General features: G+C 38.0%; 1 protein-coding gene across 2 annotated transcripts in view; it reads left to right on the top strand.

Moving 5' to 3' along the window:
• Positions 1 to 20,535, top strand: part of LOC127161553 (protein NLRC3) — a 31,262-nt gene extending 10,727 nt beyond the window's left edge. The window contains exons 2-9 of one of the 2 annotated variants that reach the window (XM_051104295.1): positions 2,434 to 2,512; positions 2,723 to 2,836; positions 6,349 to 6,462; positions 7,468 to 7,581; positions 14,220 to 14,333; positions 14,877 to 14,990; positions 15,099 to 16,883; positions 20,281 to 20,535. In XM_051104295.1, coding sequence (XP_050960252.1) covers positions 2,463 to 2,512; positions 2,723 to 2,836; positions 6,349 to 6,462; positions 7,468 to 7,581; positions 14,220 to 14,333; positions 14,877 to 14,990; positions 15,099 to 16,883; positions 20,281 to 20,464 — 2,589 coding nt within the window. In that variant the 5' untranslated portion in view covers positions 2,434 to 2,462 and the 3' untranslated portion in view covers positions 20,465 to 20,535. Of the gene's footprint in view, positions 1 to 2,433; positions 2,513 to 2,722; positions 2,837 to 6,348; positions 6,463 to 7,208; positions 7,372 to 7,467; positions 7,582 to 14,219; positions 14,334 to 14,876; positions 14,991 to 15,098; positions 16,884 to 20,280 lie in introns of those variants that run through there. The other variant, XM_051104296.1, reaches the window with a different exon arrangement.
• Positions 20,536 to 24,806: the final 4,271 nt, after the last annotated feature.

Genomic DNA, 24,806 nt, shown 5'->3' with positions numbered 1-24,806 from the left:
CAGTATGATGCATTTTCTAATCACATGGTGTACACCATTGTTCAGAAAATAAAGTGCAGATCATTTTGATACCAAGAATGAAACATCTAGAAGGTATTAAACCAGAGATACATTCATACATTGAAAATACACATTTAGAGATTAACTAGTACCAATAACGAGGGCTAACTGGGCTAATATAACATCGAAACATACAAGCTACACATGCATATACCAAGTACTTTTATAACTGGTTAAATATAGTCTAAATAAAGAAAAAGGTTTCTATGTGTGTGCGTTATGTGTATTGGGAACAGTCTGCCAGCCACCAAGGATCTGAGGTGCTTGGTGCTGGTGATTGCCTCCCTCATGGAATGCCTTTGAAGTCCAATGGGGAGACAAGAGTTGATCTGCTTAGCATCTTCGTGAGAGTGAGGAGGGAACCATAGACCATTAAACACCCATATAAATGTAGAACGTGAGGCCAGGTCTGTAATTTATATGCAAATGTCAAAAGGCTAAAAGGTTCTCTACAATGTAAATCCTAAACGATCATCAATGATCCTAAGCAGACGCTACAATATATATATATATATATATATATAGACACCGTACAGTGTACAGTAACCAACAATGCAATGGCTTAATCAGTTTAATTCACATTCATTTGTATAATGCATTTCACATCACTTTTTTTTCAGAACAGCTTGACAGAAAATGCATGTTTTGTTTTTTTTTTCTGTTACGAAACCAGAATAGTATTTATAGCAGTAGGTATCAGAAAGAACTGTTGAAATCTAGTACAAATTATAGTATTTACGGAATCTAGTAAAAAATTATTATATTTACAAATACCATTTATGCATTAAGCAAACTTTGAGTGCATTTTAAAACAATGAACATGCCATAATTTTCTGTCTGGAGTCCTCACAGGGGTAGGTGTCATCTATTCACAGGTGCTGGGCCATATTAAGCCTTCATAAGAGGCTAGATTAAAAAAAATCGTTTGACACATTCAAAGGATATGTTTAATAACTAACAAATAATGTAATTAGATTTCATGTTGACAGTCTGTTTTTGCTCTTATCTCAGTGTTATTTACATTTAACAATACTTTAACAATTGTTTGTATATGAAAAAGAGACGGTCCCTAAGTCAGGCATGAATAAGAAGCTAAGAAAGGCTGAAGCATTGCGTTTTTAAGGTGGAACAGATAGCGTCAAGAAGCTGCAAATAAGAAGCTGGATTCAGCCTTACGATATTCTGTATGTTTTTAAACTTTGATATAAATTGATATAATGATCAGTGTATAGTATATATATATATATATATACCCTTCTTTTGAAGGTCTTTAAAGGGGTCATCGAATGCCCATTTTCCACAAGTTGATATGATTCTTTAGGGTCTTAATGAAAAGTCTATAATATACTTTGATTAAAAATTCTCAATGGTTGTGTAAAATAACACCCTTTTTACCTTGCCAAAATCAGCTCTGCAAAATCATCCCATTCTGGTCAAGGCTGCTTTAAATGCAAATGAGCTCTGCTTGGCCTGCCCCTCTCTTCTCTCTGTGGAGTGACAAGCCTGTTTACTTTAGCCACTTGCTAAACTTCCAACTATTATAAGAAAAGGTGACCGCAAAGATTCATAAAAAAACCCCTTATACTCACTTCTGCTCAAAGTGAAGCTGGATCACGAATGATTCACACAAACATAAATGGTTATATGTAGATCGGGAGGTGCATTCCCTTCACAAACAAACGTAATCCACTACATCTTCAGCAGCTCAGATGTCGGGAGTAAATGACAACCACTACGTTCATTATTACATCCAACAATACAACACCTCAATTGCTCAATTCTTGTCTAACTTACATCCCTGCTCCGGCATCAAAACAGTGGAGGTTCGACTGTTACAACTGTTACAATGCCCATGTCAATCAACTATCATGGGAACGGCCTTTGTTGGTGTGATGCCACACCGACAGGCATCTGAGAATGGCTCGATTTGAAAAAGGGGATATTTTTTTTTACAGATTAATTAAAAACCACAGCATGGATTTTTATCATTATAGGGTAGATTTGTACATACACTGCCAACACACATTAATGTTCAAACAACATGTAAAAGTGAACTTAGCATCCGATGACCACTTTAATATAAAGAAATCCTGCAGAACATCATTGTGCTTACATTCATCCGCACTTTTCTCCTCCCCAAAATAACCAGATGCGGAGCTTACAAAGTTTATTCATAACCTCAGTTGAATGCAGTTTGCATATTGCCATCTGATACTTTAAGAGAACAAGAAAATATGATTAACAAACTGTAAATGTCACATTACAATTGCTAAAATCATATATTTAAACGTTATACAATGATTCACAAATATAAGGCTGTTTAATTACTGTAGTTTTTGTGATTGTTTGTCACTTGTTTATCACACATATCAGTGGTGGAGATCAAACTGTTCAGATCCATCATGGATGAAACACAAACATCTGGAGATGAAGTTTTTTTTCCAAGATGCAGGTACTTTGACTAACACATTACATATCCTTTTATGTTATAAAAAAAAAAGGAAAAATTTTTGTGTATGTTTTTTAAAGTTTGATATTTATTGAAAACAATGAGACCATAAAGGCTTCAAAAGTAATTTTCATACAAATACCTTTTGAAGTATTTTATTATCTTATTATATTAAGATTATCATAATAAAGGTTTAAATCTGTTGTGTTTTAGTTCAGTTCATCAGAAGACATCAGAAGCTGAGCCCAGCTGTGTGTCTATGAAGAGTGATGGGTCTATAGCTCAGCCAGTAAAGTCCAGCAGTGGAGATTCACAGTCTGGTCTCAGGTAGAACATTTGTATACAAATATGATTATAGAATGACATTTTACATTATCACATAGTACAGTTCACGATTTTTGTATAAACACAGTGTATGAAATTATTATAAGGTGATTTATACAAGCATTTAAATGACTAGTGAACCCCCTTCATTAATGGACCCTCTGGGATCTGAGGGTGTTTTTAGGCCCTGGAGAGATTTTTACATGCCCTAACACATGAAGAGATACTGTTTGCACCCCTTGCACAAGCTGGCGCACCAGATCCTTGTGTGGTCCCAGGACAAACTCCTCTTGCTGAGAGCAGTTCATATTCCTGGGCATCTCAATTTGGGAGCAGACATCCTGTCGAGGCAGGGGCAGAGGCCCGGGGAATGGATGCTTTACTCCAAGGTGGTGAAGCAGATCAGGAGAATTTTCGGCCAGGCTCAGGTGGACCTCTTCGCAACTCAGGAGAATGTGCAATGTCCCTGCTGGTTCTCTCTGATTCATCCAGCTCCCCTGGGGCTGGATCCCATGGTACAGACCTGGCCAAGGCTTTGTCTGTATGCCTTTCACTCAATCGCTCTGCTCCCGGGAGTTCTAGAGAGAGTGCGCCGGGATGGGCATATGCCTTCTTCTAGTAGCCCCGTACTGGCTGGGCCGAGTATGGTTCTCGGACCTGATTCCCTCCTTGACGGCTCTCCCTATAAGATTCCCATCAGGAGGGATCTCTCTCACAGGCAGGGGGTTCCATTCTGCACCTCCGCCTGGAGCTGTGGAAGCTGTGGGTGTGGCCCCTGAGGGGGCACACCTCATAGCCTTCGGTCTCTCAACCGAGGTTGTTGAGACCATCCTCCAATCTAGAATTCCCTCTATGAGGAAACTGTACGCCTTGAAGTGGAGACTCTTCACTTCATGGTGTGGACACCGTTTGCAAGATCCAGTTAACTGCCCGGTTGGTACAGTTCTGGACTTCTTGCAGGACCGGCTCTCCGGACCTTGCTGTGGTGTTAGAGGCTCTCTGTAGGCCTCCTTTCAAGCCTATTGAAGAAATATCAGACAGGCATCTTACTATTAAGACAGTCCTCCTCCATGCACTTTCTCCTCTTAAGAGACTTGGGGACCTTCAGGCCCTCTCAGTGGCAACTTCTTTCCTGGACGTCGCACCAGGGTTGGCGAAAACATTTTTGTACCCTCGTTCGGAGCACGTACCTAAAGTCTCCTCTTTAGCACCACGGCCGGTTGTACTCCAGGCCTTCTGTCCTTCTCCCTTTCGGAAGCCAGACCAGCAGAAGCTTAATTGTATATGTCCAGTGCGAGCACTGGACACATACGTCCACAGAGCTGCCGTGTGGAGAAAGTCAGACCAGCTTTTTTTTTGTTATGGTCTGCCTAAGAAGGGTCTTCCTGCTTCCAAGCAAACCCTTAGTTGCTGGATCCTGGATGCTATTTCGAGTGCTTATGAGTCCTCTGGCCTCCCTCCTCCTGTGGGGATCAAGGCTCATTCGACTCGGAGTATGGCAGCCTCTAACAAGATGCTGCATCCCAGGCCATACTTCTTGCATTCCTGCGAGTGCTGGATTCTCTCTGAAGCTAACGCCGTTTCTGGCGCGCATGCTTTTAAGCTTCCTGGTCAATGATGTCACCCGCCTGTGACGTACCGCCTTTCCATTGGACTGATTACACATGTGATTCAGAGCATGGTTACACTGGAGGCGTTCCCATATCGTTTTGGACACAGCATCTCCTTCCCTCGGGGAACCAGGGTTACATACAGTGTGGCAAAAAAGTATTTAGTCAGCCCCCAATTGTGCAAGTTCTCCCACTTAAAAAGATGAGAGAGGTCTGTAATTTTCATCATAGGTATACCTATGAGAGACAAAATGAGAAAAAAAAATCCAGAAAATCACATTGTCTGATTTTTAAAGAATTTATTTGCAAATTATGGTGGAAAATAAGTATTTGGTCACCTACAAACAAGCAAGATTTCTGGCACTCACAGACCTGTAACTTCTTCTGTAACTTCCTCTGTCCTCCATCGTTACCTGTATTAATGGCACCTGTTTGAACTTGTTATCAGTATAAAAGACACCTGTCCACAACCTCAAACAGTCACACTCCAAACTCCACTATGGCCAAGACCAAAGAGCTGTCAAAGGACACCAGAAACAAAATTGTAGACTTGCACCAGGCTGGGAAGACTAAATCTGCAATAGGTAAGCAGCTTGGTGTGAAGAAATCAACTGTGGGAGCAATTATTAGAAAATGGAAGACATGCAAGACCACTGATAATCTCCCTCGATCTGGGGCTCCACGCAAGATCTCACCCTGTGGGGTCAAAATGATCACAAGAACGGTGAGCAAAAATCCCAGAACCACACGGGGGGACCTACTGAATGACCTGCAGAGAGCTGGGACCAAAGTAACAAATGCTACCATCAGTAACATACTATGGGACTCAAATCCTGCAGTGCCAGACGTGTCCCCCTGCTTAAGCCAGTACATGTCCAGGCCCATCTGAAGTTTGCTAGAGAGCATTTGGATGATCCAGAAGAGGATTGGGAGAATGTCATTTGGTCAGGTGAAACCAAAATAGAACTTTTTGGTAAAAACTCTACTCGTCGTGTTTGGAGGAGAAAGAATGCTGAGTTGCATCCAAAGAACACCATACCTACTGTGAAGCATGGGGGTGGAAACATCATGCTTTGGGGCTGTTTTTCTGCAAAGGGACCAGGACGACTGACCTGTAAAGGAAAGAATGAATGGGGCCATGTATCGTCAGATTTTGAGTGAAAACCTCCTTCCATCAGCAAGGGCATTGAAGATGAAACGTGGCTGGGTCTTTCAGCATGACAATGATCCCAAACACACCACCTGGGTAACGAAGGAGTGGCTTCGTAAGAAGCATTTCAAGGTCCTGGAGTGGCCTAGCCAGTCTCCAGATCTCAACCCCATAGAAAATCTTTGGAGGGAGTTGAAAGTCCGTGTTGCCCAGCGACAGCCCCAAAACATCACTGCTCTAGAGGAGATCTGCATGGAGGAATGGGACAAAATACCAGCAACAGTGTGTGAAAACCTTGTGAAGACTTACAGAAAACATTTGACCTCTGTCATTGCCAGCAAAGGGTATATAACAAAGTATTGAGATAAACTTTTGTTATTGACCAAATACTTATTTTCCACCATAATTTGCAAATAAATTCTTTAAAAATCAGACAATGTGATTTTCTGGATTTTTTTCTCATTTTGTCTCTTATAGTTGAGGTATACCTATGATGAAAATTACAGGCCTCTCATCTTTTTAAGTGGGAAAACTTGCACAATTGGTGGCTGACTAAACACTTTTTTGCCCCACTATATGTAACCTGAGACGTTTAACATGAACACAATAGGTACATTGTACATTACAATTCATTGTATTGATGTGAATACGAAGTATAGTAAATACAAAGTGGAGCCCGATTAACTAAAACTTTTCATACAAATACTTTTTGAAGTATAGTATTATCTTATTACATTAGGTATGTTGTGTTTTAGTCCAGTTCATCAGAAGAGATCAGAAGCAGAGCCCAGCTGTGTGTCTATGAAGAGTGACTGCTCTATGAACCATCCAGTAACGTTTAACAGTGGAGATTCACAGTCTGGTCTCAGGTACAACATTTGTATAAAAATATCATAGCATGACATTTTATATTGTCATATCACAGTACAGTTTATTATATTTTTTGTATAAACACAGTCTATGAAATGATTATAAAGTGTTCTTTAAAGTGAATTTGATAATGAATCATGTATAATATATTTGTTGCTACAGTCATTTAAAATCTTAATAGATCCCCTTTTATTTTTGGGCCCTGGAGAGGTTTTGAAATGCCCTAAAATATGAACAGATTGTCACGGCCAGGACTTGAGCCCAAAGTGTGTTGCTGGAACTTCAGAGCATTAACCACTATGCTATGGAACAGTGCGGACCCAATTTTGCAGAGAGTCACAAGAGGCAGGATTTGAGGAAAACAATCAGTCTTTACTTAAAGTCCTTCTTGGACATACACAACAAAACAAAAAGCATCAAAAGCTGGAACGAGGAAGGTACAGATTCAAAAAGACTTGCAGGCAATATTCAATAACAAAGAATAGTTCTCAAACATGCAGGTCAAGATCTGGGGAAAAGTACTTCTAAATAATTCAAGCATGGATCCCAAGAAAACATACTTATTATTGATATTATTGAGCTTATTAGTGATATTATTGAGCTAATTATGAACAGGAAATCAGAAGGATGTTGTGGAAGACCTTTTGCTCTCTGTTTTCCTCTTCTGGACAGACAATGGTGTGACACAGATCCTGTTCAACTGTTGAAACAAGTAAAACAGACTTGGTATTTCCAATGTGTTTGCTGCTGCTTTCCATGGACTGAAGAAAAAACAGTCCCACCATCAATAGTCAGTGATGGAGCTTATTTTACCACATTCATGTAGAATTCAGTCCCGTGTAACAGCTTCTGATGTTGGTACAGCACTGGAAAAATAATTTAACAGTAATTTAACATGAACACAATAGGTACATTGTACTCAACAATTCATTATTTTGATGTGAGTACAAAGTACATTAATTATAAAGTGGGGCCTGATTAACTAAAATCTCTCTCTGTTTTAGTTCAGTTCATCAGAAAACATCAGAAGCAGAGCCCAGCTGTGTGTCTATGAAGAGTGACGGGTCAATGAACCATCCAGAAAGGTTTAACAGTGGAGATTCACAGTCTGGTCTCAGGTACAACATTTGTATACAAATATGATTATAGCATGGCATTTTATATTATCATATCACAGTAGAGTTAAAGATTTTTGTATAAACACAGTGTATGAAATGATTATAAAGTGTTCTTTAAAGTGAACTTGATAATGATCCAGTATAATTGATTTGTTGCTATAGTCATTTAAATGACTAATGGTCCCCCTTTATGTAGGGACCCTCTGGGGTCTGAGGGTGTTTTTGAGCCCTGAAGAGTTTTTGACATGCCCCAATACATGAACAGATCCTGTTCAACTGTTGAAACAAGTAAAACATACCTGGTATTTCCAATATGTGCTTGCTGCTTCTTTAAATGGATGAAGAAAAAAACAAAACAGCCCCTTTTATTTTTTATTTTTATTTTACCACATTCATGTAGAATTCAGTCCAGTGTAACAGCTTCTGATGTTGATACAGCACTGGAACAGTGATTTAACGTGAACACAATACCCTGCTGAAAAAACATCTTAAACCAGCTTAAGCTGGTCAAGCTGGTTTAAGCTGGTCTCCCAGCCTGGGCATAGCTGGTTTATCAAGCTGGTTTTAGAGGTGTTTTGAACACTTTTTTTAACTGGTCAAGCAGGTTTTAGCTGGTCTTAGCTGGTCAGGCTGGTCTTTGCTGGTTTAAGCTGGTCAGGCTGGTCTTAGCTGGTTTCAGCTGATCAACCAGGCTGGTCTTAGCTGGTCTTAGCCGGTTTAAGCTGTTCAGCCAGGCTGGTCTTAGCTGGTCAGGCTGGTCTTAGCTAGTTTTAGCTGGTCAGCCAGGCTGGTCTTAGCTGGTCAGGCTGGTCTTAGCTGGTTTAAGCTGGTCTTAGCTGATCAAAATGTTTGTTTGATCGATCAATTGATTGATTGATTGATTACTGTAACATGGTGAGGAGAGAGGCGAGTGGATCCAAATGTGAGCTTTTATTCAAAGGATGAGACAGAGACATAGTGAAACAGGCAGGGTCGAAACAATAACAAACAGGTATGTTGGGGTGAGGCACAATAGTAGTCCGAGAGACAGGCGTGGATTGATCTGGGCGAACATAGTCCGTAGGGGGAAAGGAGAGGGAATAATCCGTGAAACGAGCGAGAGTCCAGAAGGCAGGCGGCGAGACAAACAAGACGAGATGGCCAGGCGAGAAAGCTAAACACAGGGAACTCAGGAACTCGGGGACTAGGGAACTTGGAAACTACACGAAACAACAATAAAATAAATCACAACAATAACTACAATACTCCGTAAGTTACAGAGGGAAAATCCGGGGCTTTTATAGCGCACCTGATTGGCCACAGGAGCTGACGCAATCAGCGCGATAGATGATGGAAGTAGTAGTCCGGGGAGCAATGCAACAGTCTGTGTGATATGAAAGAGTGAGAGCGACATCTAGTGGTGAGCGGACCGAAGGTCACCGACCAGATTCATGACAATTACATAGTGTCTGCCTCAATTTTCCTGTCAAGGGGTGTTGCGACAAATAATATAAATAATTCCAACTTTACTTTTAATAATCTGCAGGACCACAAGGAACCATTAACCCTTTAGGCACCAGGGTTTTTTTGGAAAAATGCAGAATTTTGACATCAAGATTTCAAAAGTTTGTGGCTTGAAAGGGCTTAAAGATAGAGATCTACTGTAAATTAGAAAAAATTTAGGCACGACTGAGTTTATGTGGGGTGTAAATATACTAATCTAATTTGCATATTACGACGTCATCTGGGGGTGGCCATCTTGAATTTCACAATATTTAGGAAATAGTAGATATTGAATTGATGTTTGAACTTATTTGCATGGGGTTTTTTATCCTAGCACTAGCTCTCTGGATTCAGCAGTGCCTGCAAATGATCAGAAAAGAGGAAACCAACAATAAAACAGGAGAAAGTACAAAATAATTACTGTATTTCTATTCTATAAAGTAGTAAAACGGATGTGAACAGTAGTCTACTTTTTGATCAGTTCATCAGTAATATTCAGGAAATAATAGATATTGAATGGATGTTTGAACTTATTTGCATGTGATTTTTTTTTTGTCTTTTTGTCCTCATTCCAAGTGATCAGAAAAGAGGAAACCAACAATAAAACAGGAGAAAGTACTAAATTATTACTATATTACTATATTATACAGTAGTAAAACATGATCCAGATCGTTCCTGCTGCCTCTACCACGTCCCCCAGCTCTTCCACACACAGTGCGGCCACTCCCACCTCTGTGGGGCGCTGCATCCAGCGCTGCTGAATCCAGAGAGCTAGTGCTACTTCCACCCCCATTCCCATTGGGCAAAAAGTCGAAATGATTGCTTGTTTGTGCTTCGTGAATACTCTCGCCATGACGGCAGCACCTTTGCACTGCAAAGATGTACCGGGAGATGCGTGATTGTTAGATGACCGATTGTCATTTCCAAAAGGCAAATATTCTCCTTCAGAGTCAGAATCGGTGAATAACATTTGCAACACATCCTCACAGTACAACTTTTTATTAGCCATTTGACAATTTCTCTCACAAATTTCACAATTTTCTCGCATAATATGAACTGAACTGCTTCTGCTTGAATAACACGATAGCTCTGCTATTTCCTCAAACACGTTGAATAGGAACATGACGTAATTTTGGTCTAGAATCAAAGTACTACATGTCTGCCATCTAGTGGTAGGGAATACAAATGAGATATTACACCATATTGGAAACTACAGTCTGTTTTAATAAGTATGACGTCTTGTCGCTTAGAGGGTTAAAACATTTTTTATTTGATCTTTTATTTGATCTTTAAAAAAAATATATTCTAACAAATATTTACAAAATATTTACAAAATAATTGGAATGATTACAATTCTAAAACTATATTAACAATTAATGGTGAACAAAAACAATTCTAAACATATTATGCATTTTCTTTTTTCTTTTCTTTTTAATTATATCTTTTATTTTTTGGGATATGTAAAGCCCCACTTGTTTCTCCCTCTTCTCTCTCTTCTTTCAGGCTCCTTTTGTTTCCACTAGTCACTGACACAGACTTAAAAAAGAAATAATTTAGATTATTAATGTATGAATTTTCAACATGTAAAACTACTTAAAAAAGCAAACTATAGTGTCATGTCTTTGTTGCACATTTTCCTTTTTTTTCCAGACATAGCCTACAATAATTTAGAAACATGCTCCTGATAGTTGTTCCTTTTTTTGCTAAAATAAAGATAAAATTGATATATCCAAATGTAAATGCTTTCTGTACTGTAATATTTATGTAGGTGTTTAATTAATGTAGCTATTTTATTAATAAATGAGTATACATGGATGAATATGAATAAAAATATCTTAGCATGAAAATGTTTTAGGTGTTTTTAACAAAATTGACTATGGTTGCAAAGAATCCTGAAAATGTCAGAGCCCTTGGAATGTTTGTGATGGTTTTGCCCTTTGTCACACCCCCCGTTGGACTGTTTTGTTGGTTTCTCCCTCTTGTGCCCATATATGGTTTTTCCTGTTCCGTTTCTTGTTAAGTCATTATTGGTTAATCACCCACACCTGTCTTTGTATCATTGTGTGTGTTCCCCTTGGAGCCCGAGCCCACCATGGTCTGCCAGTCTCCATCAGTGTCATGGCTGGAGGATCCCTCGTCCCCGCCTCCAGCCTCTGAGTCCTGGACTCCGCCTCGGCCCTTTGACCCAGCAGCTCCACCCGGGCTCTCAGCTCCCTCGTCTTCTCCACTGTCGGCCGTCAGTCCACCTGCTCCACCGGGCTCCATCGTTCCTCCAGCTCCGCCTTGATCGGTCGTCGTCCCACCATCGCCTCAGGACTCCATTCCTTCGGCATTTTAAAGTATATTAAAAATAGACAAAAAAAACAATATTTTAAATTGCAATAATATTTCACAACATTTTTTTTCAATAAATTTTCTGTATTTTTGATCAATTAAATGCAGCTTTGATAAACAGAAGACTTATTTCATAAAAAAAAAAAAAAAATCTTACTAATCCCAAACTACTGAATGGTAGTGTAGATAATAAAAGAATATAATAACAGAAGAAAGGAGATCTTTGTGTGTATGTCTTACATTTCAGAAATTCCACTGAAAATCCTTCACTTTGCAAAGAAAAGTGGCAACTTGGGTTCACTTCAGCCGGTTTCTTCTGTACCATTTGCCCTTTTGTTTTAGATGGCACTTTTCCTTTCAACTTCTTTGTTGCTCTTAAATATCTACAAATCAGTCTGGAAACAGACAATATGTAATTCACATTAGTATTAGCTTTCGAGACATCTGAATCATTCTCCCTTAACCCTTTCACACGTGAGTTTAAAATATTCTAGCTGAGCCCCCAGAGTGAGTTTTTTTAGGCGACCGTTATTTAGAACGTATAGCCTTACTGTTTCCATGGCGACGCGTCGTGTTTGTCACGTGATACAATGCAGCCACAATAGCGCTGTAGTACACATGTATCACTTTTATATCGTTTTCCCCTTTTATTAATATTCACAAACGTACTCACTGTATTATGAAATATCTGATATTCCGATTCTGAAATATGTGCAAGTAAATGTATTTGGAGGTTTAAACACTGTTATAATGAGCGTGTTAGTTGATCTATGCCGAGTGATGGGCGCCGCCATGTTCGCGTTGAATCCAAACTGTGGGATTTACAAAACGCAAATTCATCCTCTCCTCCCGAAAAAACATTAAAGTAAGTCTCTGGTGAGCTTGGAGAAGAGCAGAGTAAACTTTATAGTTACCTACACAATGTGTATATGATATCAATAAAACATGTCGTCAGATAACATTTGTAAGGATCATTATTGCCGCTTCCATAGACATCGGCGTGTATTTTGCAAACTATAAATGCATCGTTTTACTAGGACTTATCTGTATGTAAATGTCTGGAACCTAAAATAAGTATTATATGGTTGAAAACACGGAATAGTTGCGATAATATGACAAGTGCTCAGCGCGTCCGATCTGGCTCAGCGCCAGCCAAAGCGCCAAAGCAGATCTGAATTCAGCGGTTTATCACGTGACGCGCTGAACGTTCGAATCACACCGGTGTGATCGTACGCTCCAGGGACCAGCCAAGAATGATCACACTGGTGTGATCGTACGCGTGAAAGGGTTAAAAATCGTCTCTCTTCTGGAGTTGAGAAACATCTTCTAACATATCTACATGTAAAATGCAGGTACACAAATTCTTCGAATACAACCAATACCTTTGAATGAACTCTCGCACATCTCGCTGCTTACGTTAACCGCTTTAACAACACCGTTCAAAGTTTACATAACATACACTGATCATCCATGACCGGGATGACCGCAAGTTGCGAGCCTTTAGCAATGTCATGTGTTTCATTTCGGCGCCGTGTTAACAGATGACTGCTTGTGCAAATTTGATTTACATCATAAAATAATCACGAGAAAATGTGCTGAACAACATGACGTTCTCTTGAATCACAACTGTTGTCAATGAACCATGTAATTATTACCATTGGAACCCAGAGATTTTCCCGCCTATAGCCACTATGAGGCCGGGGAATGTGTGAAATCCTCCCGTGACCACACTGCTTAAACCCGGCACAAGTCTCCCTCACACCCCGTGGACGGAGGTTTCGTCTGTGGTTACCGCAAATGTAGACACCTTAATATACTACTACAGTTACCAAACTGAAAACTATGAAAAATAAAAAGTTAAATAAATCACTTACCACAGTTGTGAATCGTACTTATTGTTGGGGAATGTTGACCGTTGAAGAAAATCGCCTCTGTGGATCTGAAATTTATAGCAATATGCTGTACTTTTGTGTCAAACCACCACATGACCCACATGATCAGATTATGCTTTAAGTATTTCTTGTTAAAGATATTGTTTTGTTTTTTTTATCTCCTAGTGTTTTTTAATTGCAGGTGATTGATATTTATTATATAAAGATGTTTATTTCATTTATATTTTGTGTAAAAGTCTATTCAATACCGAAACACTTGTTAAAAATAAAACAGCTGATTATACTTGGTCATACAACTAGGGTGAATGTATTTCTTCAGACAATAATTTAATCTGATTTGAGTTCTATGCTGATTTTTTGAGTGCTATCTTGATTTTATACTATAATTTATTTGTGAAACCACTTTAATAATTTTGTTTTAGACTCTTCTCAGATATATTATCATTAACAACTAGAATAATTTAAGCTGTATCATCTAGCCTACCCGATTATGATACTAAACTTACCTTGAATTGAACCTTGTCAGAAAGTGAAACAAACTGATTAATTTGTAATTAGGTCAAATGGACACCAGCTTGGTCAGGCTGGGAGACCAACTAAAACCAGCTACTTCCAGCTAAAACCAGCCTGGCCAGGCTGGGAGACCAACTAAAACCAGCTACTTTCAGCTAAAACCAGCCTGGCCAGGCTGGGAGACCAGCTAAAACCAGCTACTTCCAGCTTAAACCAGCTAAAACCAGCCAACCAGCTCAAGCTGGTTTTAGCTGTTTTTTTCAGCAGGGTAGGTACATTGTACATTACAATTCATTATTTTGATGTGAATACGAAGTATAGTTAATAAAAAGTGGGGCCTGATTAACTAAAACTTTTCATACAAATGCCGTGTGAAGTATAGTATTATCTTATTACGTTAGGTATGTTGTGTTTTAGTCCAGTTCATCAGAAGAGATCAGAAGCAGAGCCCAGCTGTGTGTCTATGAAGAGTGACTGCTCTATGAACCATCCAGTAACGTTTAACAGTGGAGATTCACAGTCTGGTCTCAGGTACAACATTTGTATAAAAATATCATAGCATGACATTTTATATTGTCATATCACAGTACAGTTTATTATATTTTTTGTATAAACACAGTGTATGAAATGATTATAAAGTGTTCTTTAAAGTGAACTTGATAATGATCCAGTATAACTGATTTGTTGCTACAGTCATTTAAATGACTAATAGTCCCCCTTTATATAGGGACCCTCTGGGGTCTGAGGGTGTTTTTGGGCCCTGAAGAGGTTTTGACATGCCCCAATACATGAACAGATCCTGTTCAACTGTTAAACAAGTCAAACATACCTGGTATTGTCAGTGTGTTTGCTGCTTCTTTCCATGGACTGAAGAAAAAACAGTCCCACCATCAATAGTCAGTGATGGAGCTTATTTTACCACATTCATGTAGAATTCAGTATAGTGTGACCTCACTGGGACTCTGTAATTTAACATTAATACAATAAGTACATTACATTTCATTATTTTGATGTAAGTACAAAGTACCCTAAATTTGAAGTGGGGCCTGATTACCTAAAATCTCTCTGTTTTAGTCCAGTTCATCAGAAGAAATCAGAAGCAGAGCCCAACTGTGTATTTATGAAGAGTGATGGGTCTATAGCTCAGTCAGTAAAGTATAACAGTCGAAATACACAGGCTGGTCTCAGGTAAAACATTTCTGTAAAATATATGATTTAAAGATATGATACAGAATATTTCAGAATATAACAGACGATGTGCTTAACTTATGTCACAATGTGATTTTTTTTTTACAGATATGAAGTCCTTAACACATTTAGATCAAATATGATGAAGAAGTTTGAGTGCCTGTATGAGGGAACAGCAACGCAGGGAAACCCAACACTGCTGAATGAGATCTACACAGAGCTCTACATCACAGAGAGTAAGAGTGGAGAGATCAATAATGAGCATGAGGTGAGACAGATTGAGACACAATCCAGGAGAGCAGCAACAGAGGACACACTGATCAAATGCAATGACATCTTTAGACCTTTACATTGCGAAGACAAACCCATCAGAACTGTGCTGACAAAGGGAGTCGCTGGCATTGGAAAAACAGTCTCTGTGCAGAAGTTCATCCTGGACTGGGCTGAAGGGAAAGAGAATCAGGACATTGAGCTCATATTTTCACTTCCTTTCAGAGAGATAAACTTCATGAAGGACAAAACACTCAGTCTTTCCGATCTTCTTAATTCTTTTTTCCCCGCAACAAAAAAAATGAAAATACCCTGTGATGAACATAAAGTGCTGTTCATCTTTGATGGTCTGGATGAATGTCGACTGTCTCTGGACTTTAAGAGCAATGTGAAACTGGGTAATATATCTGAATCAGCCTCAGTGGACATGCTGCTGATGAACCTCATTGTGGGGAATCTGCTTCCCTCTGCTCTCATCTGGATCACCTCCAGACCAGCAGCAGCTGATCTGTTTCCTTCTGAGTTTGTCCAACGAGTGACAGAGGTACGAGGCTTCAATGAGCCACAGAAGGAGGAATACTTCAGGAAGAGAATCAGTGATCAGAGTCTGGCCAACAGGATCATCTCACACCTGAAGTCATCAAGGAGCCTCTTCATCATGTGCCACATCCCAGTGTTCTGCTGGATCTCAGCCACTGTTCTAGAGAAGATGTTGAGTCAAGCAGAGAGTGGAGAGATTCCCAAGACTCTCACTCAAATGTACACACACTTCCTGATCCTTCAGACCAACATCAAACATGTGAAGGATTATGAGAAGAATGTGACAGATGACGACATGATCCTTAAACTGGGGAAACTGGCTTTCCAGCAGCTTGTGAAAGGCAACCTGATCTTCTATGATGAAGACCTGAGAGAGTGTGGCATTGATGTGACAGAAGCATCAGTGTACTCAGGATTGTGCACTCAGATCTTCAAAGAGGAGTTGGGCTTGTATCAGGGGAAAGTCTTCTGCTTTGCTCATCTGAGCCTACAGGAACATCTAGCAGCTCTATATGCACACCTCTCCTTTACAATCAACAATATCAATGTGTTTGACCAAACAAAACATAGTCTGTTGTCTAAGATTGTAAACCAGAGGAAATATAATTTATTATCTAAGCTGCATCAGAGAGCTGTGAATGAGGCTTTACAAAGTGAGAATGGTCATCTGGATCTTTTCCTCCGTTTCCTTCTGGGTCTCTCAGTGGAGTCCAATCAGAAAATCATACAAAAACTACTAACACAGATGATAAGTTGCTCCTACAATAAAGAGGAAACCATTAAGTACATCAAAGAGAAAATCAGGAATAATCACTCTCCTAAGAAATCCATCAATCTGTTTCACTGTCTGAATGAACTGGGTGATGATTCACTGATGCAGGTGATCCAGCGTTATCTCAAATCTGGAAAAATAAGAAAAGCCAAACTCTCCTCTTCACAGTGGTCAGCTCTGGTGTACATGTTGCTGACATCAGAACAGAAGATGGATGTTTTTGATCTAAAACACTTTATTGGGGAACAACATACAACTGATGAAGTTCTTCAGTATTTGTTACCGGTGATTAAAGAATCTAGATCAGTTTGGTAAGTAACATAAAAAACAATCTCTCCACTTTAAAAAGTTGATTTACACATTTATGATTTTAGCATGTGCTTTTTAAACAAACTAACAAAATGGTAAAATCTCACAGAATCACATTTCTGGCAGTGAGCAGGAGAGGTTTGGGAGACTCTACCAACTACTAAACCTAGTGAGGTTTTTGTGTGGTCTGTGTAACAGTCCCTCCAGGATTTTGCAAGACATTTTACTGGCCTAAAATGACTTCTTTTCTCAAAAACTGTGGCAATACTTGATGCATTTATTTTGATGTTATGCAGGGAAAATATACAAAACACAACATTCTTCTAACATTTTCATTATTTTTTTTACTTCAAGAACCACTGAGCTCTGTAATTTATAAAAGAGAACACTGTTAATAACTTAAAAATATATTTTCAACATTTCACTTCATATCTCAGTAAACACCATTGATAAGCCACTGGTTGTGGTACATGGAAATCAAGGCTCTGAGATTTTGGATAGTAGTTTCAGCTTGACAACACCAGCATCTGCTGAGTTTGAGACAGCATCTTTGTATCGTTTGGCGAACAGTGTTAGGGAAAGTACTTTTAAAATTAATGCATTACAGTCACTCCCTAAAAAAGTAACTAATTACATTACTTAGTTGGAAAATAATGTGTTACATTACTTTTGTGTTAATTTTACGTTACTTTTTAAATCTGAGCAGGGCTTGCTTGTTTGTTTGTAATATAAAAAGTTTCACTTTTTTTAGCAAATGCAATATTATGAATGCTCTTAATCAAAAATGCTCTTCCTTTCAGCAAATGTAAAATCTCTTTTACATCAAAAAGTGAAATAAATCAGCCTATGGGTGAAGGAAAAGTAAATTCACGTCGGTATGTGTTCAACACTCTTCAGCAATGAGAAAAAATGAAGCACAAATGTTAGTTAATCTAAAGTTTCACTTATTAGTATTGTCGTGGTTTAGCTCAATGGGAAATGTATATAAATAATTACAATTAATTATGATTAATTACAATTATTTATATCAGCTGCCAGTAGTAACTGTAGCAGAATTAATTTTCCATCAACTAATCTGTTCGCCTAGAGAACATTCAGTATAATTTTTATATCAACTCTAAGAAATTATATTTTCTTAGCCACAGAAAATAACTTTCTTAAAGTACCATTGCATTAGAGCATGTAGCTCGAATCAGAATCGTAAAGGGACATTAATTTGCAAGGCAGAGTTTTATTAACTAAGGACTGACACATAACTAATCTAAACAAACAAACATAAAATCACTCATACATGGGAGAAGGGCAAGTGAGAAGCAGTTAGAGAGACAAGAGAATGTAGCTATGAAAAGAGTCAGTTAACCACCTGAGTGATACCATCAGTGCTGTCTACAGCTTATACTAAACCTCTGGTCTGTTTAGTTAAATGTACGATACTTGCATTGCCTTGGTCGATGAACAAGTGTCTGAATGCAGTCTTGGGTGAAGTGGTGGCTTTGGAATTGTGATCACGTTTTTCCGGGTCTGAAGAGTGATGAACTCCAAAGATGTTCTCACTCGACGGTGACTGGGAGTTTCTTCTCATGTGAAAATTGAAGAAGAACCAAGAGCTGAGAGGGACCCAGCTGACGTCCTGTGATCTTTGGGGAATGGAAAGACAAGGCCGCAAAGCCTGGCGCACGCTTAGGGAAGTCCTGAAGAGTTCTAGCTCATCCTCCTCATCCTCGTAGGTTCTTAAAGAACCACTGACTGACTGAGGCGAGTCATGAAGATGAATTCCAGGGTTGAGTGAAAATGTCTGGCTCTTTGTGGTCAAGAGCTACAGCTCTGTATGTTGGAGCCTTTCAGGCCCACCGAGCAACATCCTGTACCGGCTCAGGCTCTCCTTGGGTTCCTCCACACGGGCTGCGATCGGAGGGTTTTGCAGAGGAGAGCGAAGTGAAGAGAGAAGAGGCGATCAATCGTTTGATGTCTTTAAGCTCTCTGGAGGCTGTGCCTCCAGGAGGTCCACGAACCAATGGTAACTTTCACCTTTGGAGGGAAAGTTTACAACTCTTTGTCTGCGAGCATGGTATTTTGCATATGTAATTCGACTGGGTGTTGATGCAAAAACTACTAAGGTTTCTTAAAACACTAATATGTTGCATAGGTATCAACATCTAATTTACACCATTTTTTAGATCATGAAAATACAAATTCAAAGAGACCAAACATGGCATGGGTGGGTTATACAAATAGTCATCTATCATAACGCATGCATAAAACAGTAGAAAGGCAAATACAAATACAACAGACAAAATTAAAATACAATGCAGTAATAATGTACACCGTGACCTGGGCTATACACAGTGACCTGTGTGATAGGAAGGTCAAAGAAAGGTTTGTCTGTGAATAAAAAGGAAAGAGTCTATTTCTATAGGCATTGTGCCTTTCATATGGGCAAATGTAGCATGGGCAAATGTGCATTCCTCTGGGCAATAAAACCTCTTATCAAATAAGCGTCCTGGCAACTGAGCCCTTTTGGGGTGTTAGCTGCTTTGGGGGGTTGTCTCCAGAGCTCCAGCATATAGCTGGCTTGTTGGGTTTAAAGACTATTTGTTAAATGTAACAATTAATGTATGTCTGATTGGTCCAGATGCTACAGTATGGTTGAAATATATCAACAAAGGTAAGCAGCAAAGTCATTCGTTAATAAAATGGGATTGAATACATAAAGGACATAAAAAAACCCTAACTGCTGTTACTTTTTTGAAAAAGTAACTTGGATATTTTCTTTTAAATGAAAAAGTAATGCATTACTTTACTAGTTACTTGAAAAAAGTAATCTGATTACATAACTTGCGTAACTTGTAATGCATTACCCCCAACGCTGTTGGCAAAGATCCTCAATGCTGGTAGCCTCTCGATTAGGCCTTTTCAGAACACATCCAAATCCACCATTCCAGATGATGAAGCTCTGAGTGCTGCTGTGCCCAGAATTGCCAGAAGTTAGTTCATTTTGTGGCACATGACTGAATTGTGGATTGGCCTTTTAACACATTGTGATCCATGAATGCAATGTTACAAGGTTCAGACACCTTGACCTCCTGAAGAAACTTTATGGCTGGTTGCCCATCTGCCATATTTATTTTTGTAGACACTTCACAACAGCCAGGTGAAAATGTCTTGCCAAAAACGCCCCAGCCTTTAAGCACTACTTCTCTGAAACCAGAGACAGAAAGACAATTTTCTTTGTTAACTTAAATAAATACAAACTTGCTCCAATTTTATCTATTCTTCTATTCCTGCATTGCTGTAACAGGTGTTTTATTAAGAACTGAATTACTGAAACATACATTTTAAATCTAAAGGAAGGCCATTTACTTGTTTTCAATATAGATGTTTGTTTTGTTCTTTAAACAGGTCATGTGGATGTAATCTCACCGAAAAGTCTTGTGGGAGTTTAACATCAGTTTTACAATCCTCAAACTCTGTCCTGAGAGAGCTGGACCTGAGTAACAATGACCTGCAGGATTCTGGAGTGAAGATTCTGATGGACTATGATGGACTGAAAAGTCCAAACTGTCAGCTGGAGATTCTGAGGTAAATTGATTCAATAAAAGAAATAAGCAAAATGTGTTTATCAAATTGTAAAGCTTGCAATGTAATCATGTATAATTATACAGTAGTATAATTAGTAAAATAGTATGTAATTATATTATATTTATGTACATTCAAAAAGCTCATGATCCATTGTTTTCAAAGTCTTTCTGGATTTGAAAATGCAACATGTATGAAACATCTGCCCTTTTATTTGATTGACCATTCTAATCACCAGTTTACCTTTACATGTACTGTTAGACAGCTGAGGCAGACCAACATTTAAAAAAGGATCATTTTAAATGTTTTGTCATCCAAACAAATAGGTAATATGTGCATAAAGGAGTGCAGCAGAAAAGCGTAAAGAACAGGCATGGGCAAACTCGGTTCTGGAGGGCCCTGATGAAATACACCTGAACAAGCTAATCAAAGTATTCAGAATTACTAGAAGGCTACAGACAGGTGAGTTTTATCAGGGTTGGAACTAAACTCTGCAAGACACCAGCCCTTCAGGACTGAGTTTGTCCATGCCTGATGAAGAATATCAAATATTAACCACTTAGCATTCCTGTAAAATGTAATTTAAACTCAAAGAGTACAATGGGCGGTATGTTAGCAGTGGAATGTTAACAGGTTAACATCAAATCAGGGCTCTACGCTTAATTTTCTTTTTAGGAGCACTTGTGTTTCTAGTTTAAAAAAATATAATATTCAGGAGCACCTTCTGATCAGTATTGCAAGGTGATATTTAACCCCTTAAAGTGATTTACAGGGGCTTTTTATATCTTTGTAATGGCATTTTTTCTAACTTTATTTAAAGAGTCAAATTAATGTTACACTTGAAAATGCTCTTTTTCTAAGCACACATACTTACATTCACATATATGTACATGCCTATATGTGCACATGTGTACATTCACAGATTACATCTGTTGAGTACATATTAAGAAAAAAAAAACAAAATAAAGTGGGCAAGAAAAAAAACTATGTACATATAGGGGGTGATCTTTCTTTACATCAGAATTTTGATTAAAGAATAAAATCAGGTCTATGAGATGTTGCATATTTGGTCCATTTTTCCCAGTGCAAAGCAAATTGTTCCATTTTATGATTTACAAATGCTGTTATTTGCTCCATTTTATAAATTTTCATTGTGATATCCATCCATGCATTTAGGGTAGGACTCTCCTGTAACAACAATTTTTTTGTAAAACTCTTTTTAACAGCCACCAGCATTATATTCATTAACTATTCATCTTCATTTTTAACCATTCTTGGGGTATGTATCCCAAAAAGAAAATTTTGTATAGTGTATCACACATTTAAAGAGAACTTGTAGGGCACTTTAGGACAACTTTTTTTGTGATGTTGCCAGACTGCTCCATAACAGCAAGACAAATTTAACATTAAAAACAATAATTACATCTGCAAAATCAATATGTGCAATTCACCTTTATTCCTGAAAGTGGCACTGTTTAAAACATAATGATGACGTGATTTTTCACTCATAATTACCGCATACATAAAACAATATCATCTGCAAAAATGTAACTGGCTTGAATAGCTTTAGTGCAGAGCAATTACCATACATAATGAAATATAAGTGTCACTGTAGTTTGTTTTTTTATTCTTTTGTAATTGTTCTTAAAATATCAGGAGAGTTTTATGCTATTGCAGTAGCTAGAGATCCATCTGCGTTAGATACAAGTCTGGGTCCCTAAAGACCCGAATATGTAATGATTGGTGAAACATTCATGCACTGTGAAGTCTTAAAAAATATCTTAAATTTAACAATATTAAGCTGTAAAGATTAAATAGTCAACAATTTAATCTTATTTAATTACAACACTGAACATTAGCATGCTATCTTGGCCATACATATCTAAAAAGATAGTAGTTTTCCTTGTCCTGCTTTGTGTGGAATTAAGTCCTTGTCAAATGGATTAGAGTAACTGCCTTGACTGTTCCTGCAATAATGTGTTTAATTACCCACTATAATCCTACCTAAAATTAACATCTACTCTGAACAAAATATTTAGCACTGCCTTTTATGCCTAACTTAAACAAGAAAAAATATTTGTCCTAAAAGATGAAAGAAATGTGATAAAGAAAACATACATTTACTTTTCTCGTGTCAGGGTTATGTGTAGGGAAGAGTTGTCGAAAGGAGCTGAGGACGAGGAAATCAAACAAACGGGGTTTTAATAATAAAACCAACAAGGATACAGACAGGAACAGCAGGGGAACACACTCCAACATAACCATAACTAACATCAAGATTGGACAGCGGACAATGGAACTAAAACAAACTTATATAGGGCAGCTAATTAGACACAGACAGGTGTAAGGAATTAACCAATGATGACATAACAAGTAACGGAACAGGAAAGACCAAATAAGGGCACAAGAGGGTGAAATCAACAAAACAGTCCACGGGGTGTGACATCTTGTACATGTTAACACATTGTTACAACACTAATTTTGTTTTAAAACAAATTGTAAGTAAAATAATAAAATAAATTTATTTGTACTTCTTGAAAATTGTTGCTTAAATTAAAGTTTTGCAAGATAGAACCTTAAAATTCTAAGCGGAAAATTCCTTTTTAGAATTAGAAAGTTCTATCTGCATTTGACCTGTTCCCAAAATCCCCATTTAAAATTTTTTGAAGAGTGTACATTAAGAATACATTTAGGATCTGTCATTTTCATGTAGGAAAGAGACTTGTTTCCCATATCATTTTTGTTAGATGGAATGCAAAAATGTTGAAGCTCAATATCTCAAAAACACTCCGAATGCAGATATAATTCCAAGCCAGAGACTTGATATGAGAGAAGTGATTTGTTTTAAATTATTTGATAACTTAATTTAAAACTGTAATTTATTTTGCTTCCTCTGCTGAAAGTAGAACTGAAAATTGTAATTGCATTAGTAATGATTACATTATTAATCATTATCACTGGTAAACTGGTAAAAAGTTTCAAAGCATCAAATGAATTGTCTCCTGTTTCATAAGATCTGTACACAAACCAGTTAAAAAGATCATGTGGAGGTTGCATAACAAAAAATGCAGAGATAGGAAAACCAAAAAATGTATAATAGAAGCTTAATCATAAGCAGTTTGTTCAATAACAGGGGTTATGAGAAGAGCTCTTTCACTGGGACAGTTAATAACAGTTAATTAACAACTTGATAATGAAAGTTCAAAACTGAAAGTTGCTGTTTTCAAAGTCTTTCATACTTATTTGGGATTCCCATATGTTCAAATCCAGCCATCAGTCAGTGATTTCAAAAACATAGTAAAAGGTATGTCAGTGCAGGAAGGACCATGAAATATTGTTGAAAATAGTGATAGCGTGCATTTTCAGTAATTAATTCAACCAAAATCAAAGCCCAAGTGTCCAACTAAAGGGAACACTTATCACCAAAATGTTAAAAGACTATAGCAACTTTTGTACATGTACCATATGAAAGAAATAAAGCCAAACTGGTATGTAATAAGTGAATAAGGTAATGCTGTTTTTGGAAAAACAATAATTCACAAAAAAGGCAGTAGAATAATCATAAAAACAATAATCACAACAATAAGACAAAAAAAAAAAAAACTTTTTTTGAAATAATGAAAAAATGATTTAAAAATTGATTTAAAATAAATTTAAGACAGTTAAAAATGGAAAAGGATTATACATAGTGCAATCAGTTCGGACATGGCACAGTGCTCATTCAGTAAATGCACAGCTAAACAGATGAGTTTTGAGTCTAGATTTAAATGTAGCTAGTGTTTTAGCACATTTGATCTCTTCTGGAAGCTGATTCCAACTGCGGGCAGCATAATAGCTAAAAGCGGATGCCCCTTGTTTAGTGTGAACCCTTGGTATTTCTAACTGACTCGATCCTAATGATCTGAGTGATCTGTTAGGTTTATATTCAGTGAGCATATCTGCAATGTATTTAGGTCCTAGGCCATTGAGTGATTTATAAATGAGTAAAAGTACTTTAAAATCAGTTCTAAATATAACTAGAAGCCAGTGTAGGGACCTGAGGACTGGTGTGATATGCTCAGATTTTCTTGTTCTAGTCAGAATCCTGGCAGCAGCGTTCTGGATGAGCTGCAGCTGTCTAATGGTCTTCTTGGGAAGGCCAGTGAGGAGACTATCACAATAATCCACCCTGCTTGTGATAAAGACATAAACAAGTTTCTCCAAGTCTTAACTGGAAACAAAACATCTAATTCTTGCAATGTTTTTAAAATGATAGTATGCTGATTTAGTTACTGCTTTGACATGACTACTTAAACTAAGGTCTGACTCCAGAATTACGCCAAGATTCCTGACTTGGTTTTTAGTTGTTT

Source organism: Labeo rohita, unplaced genomic scaffold (assembly GCF_022985175.1).
Source record: "Labeo rohita strain BAU-BD-2019 unplaced genomic scaffold, IGBB_LRoh.1.0 scaffold_67, whole genome shotgun sequence".
NCBI lineage: Eukaryota > Metazoa > Chordata > Actinopteri > Cypriniformes > Cyprinidae > Labeo > Labeo rohita.
Note: the sequence above shows the minus strand (reverse complement) of the source record. Positions and strands in the feature narration are given on the sequence as shown.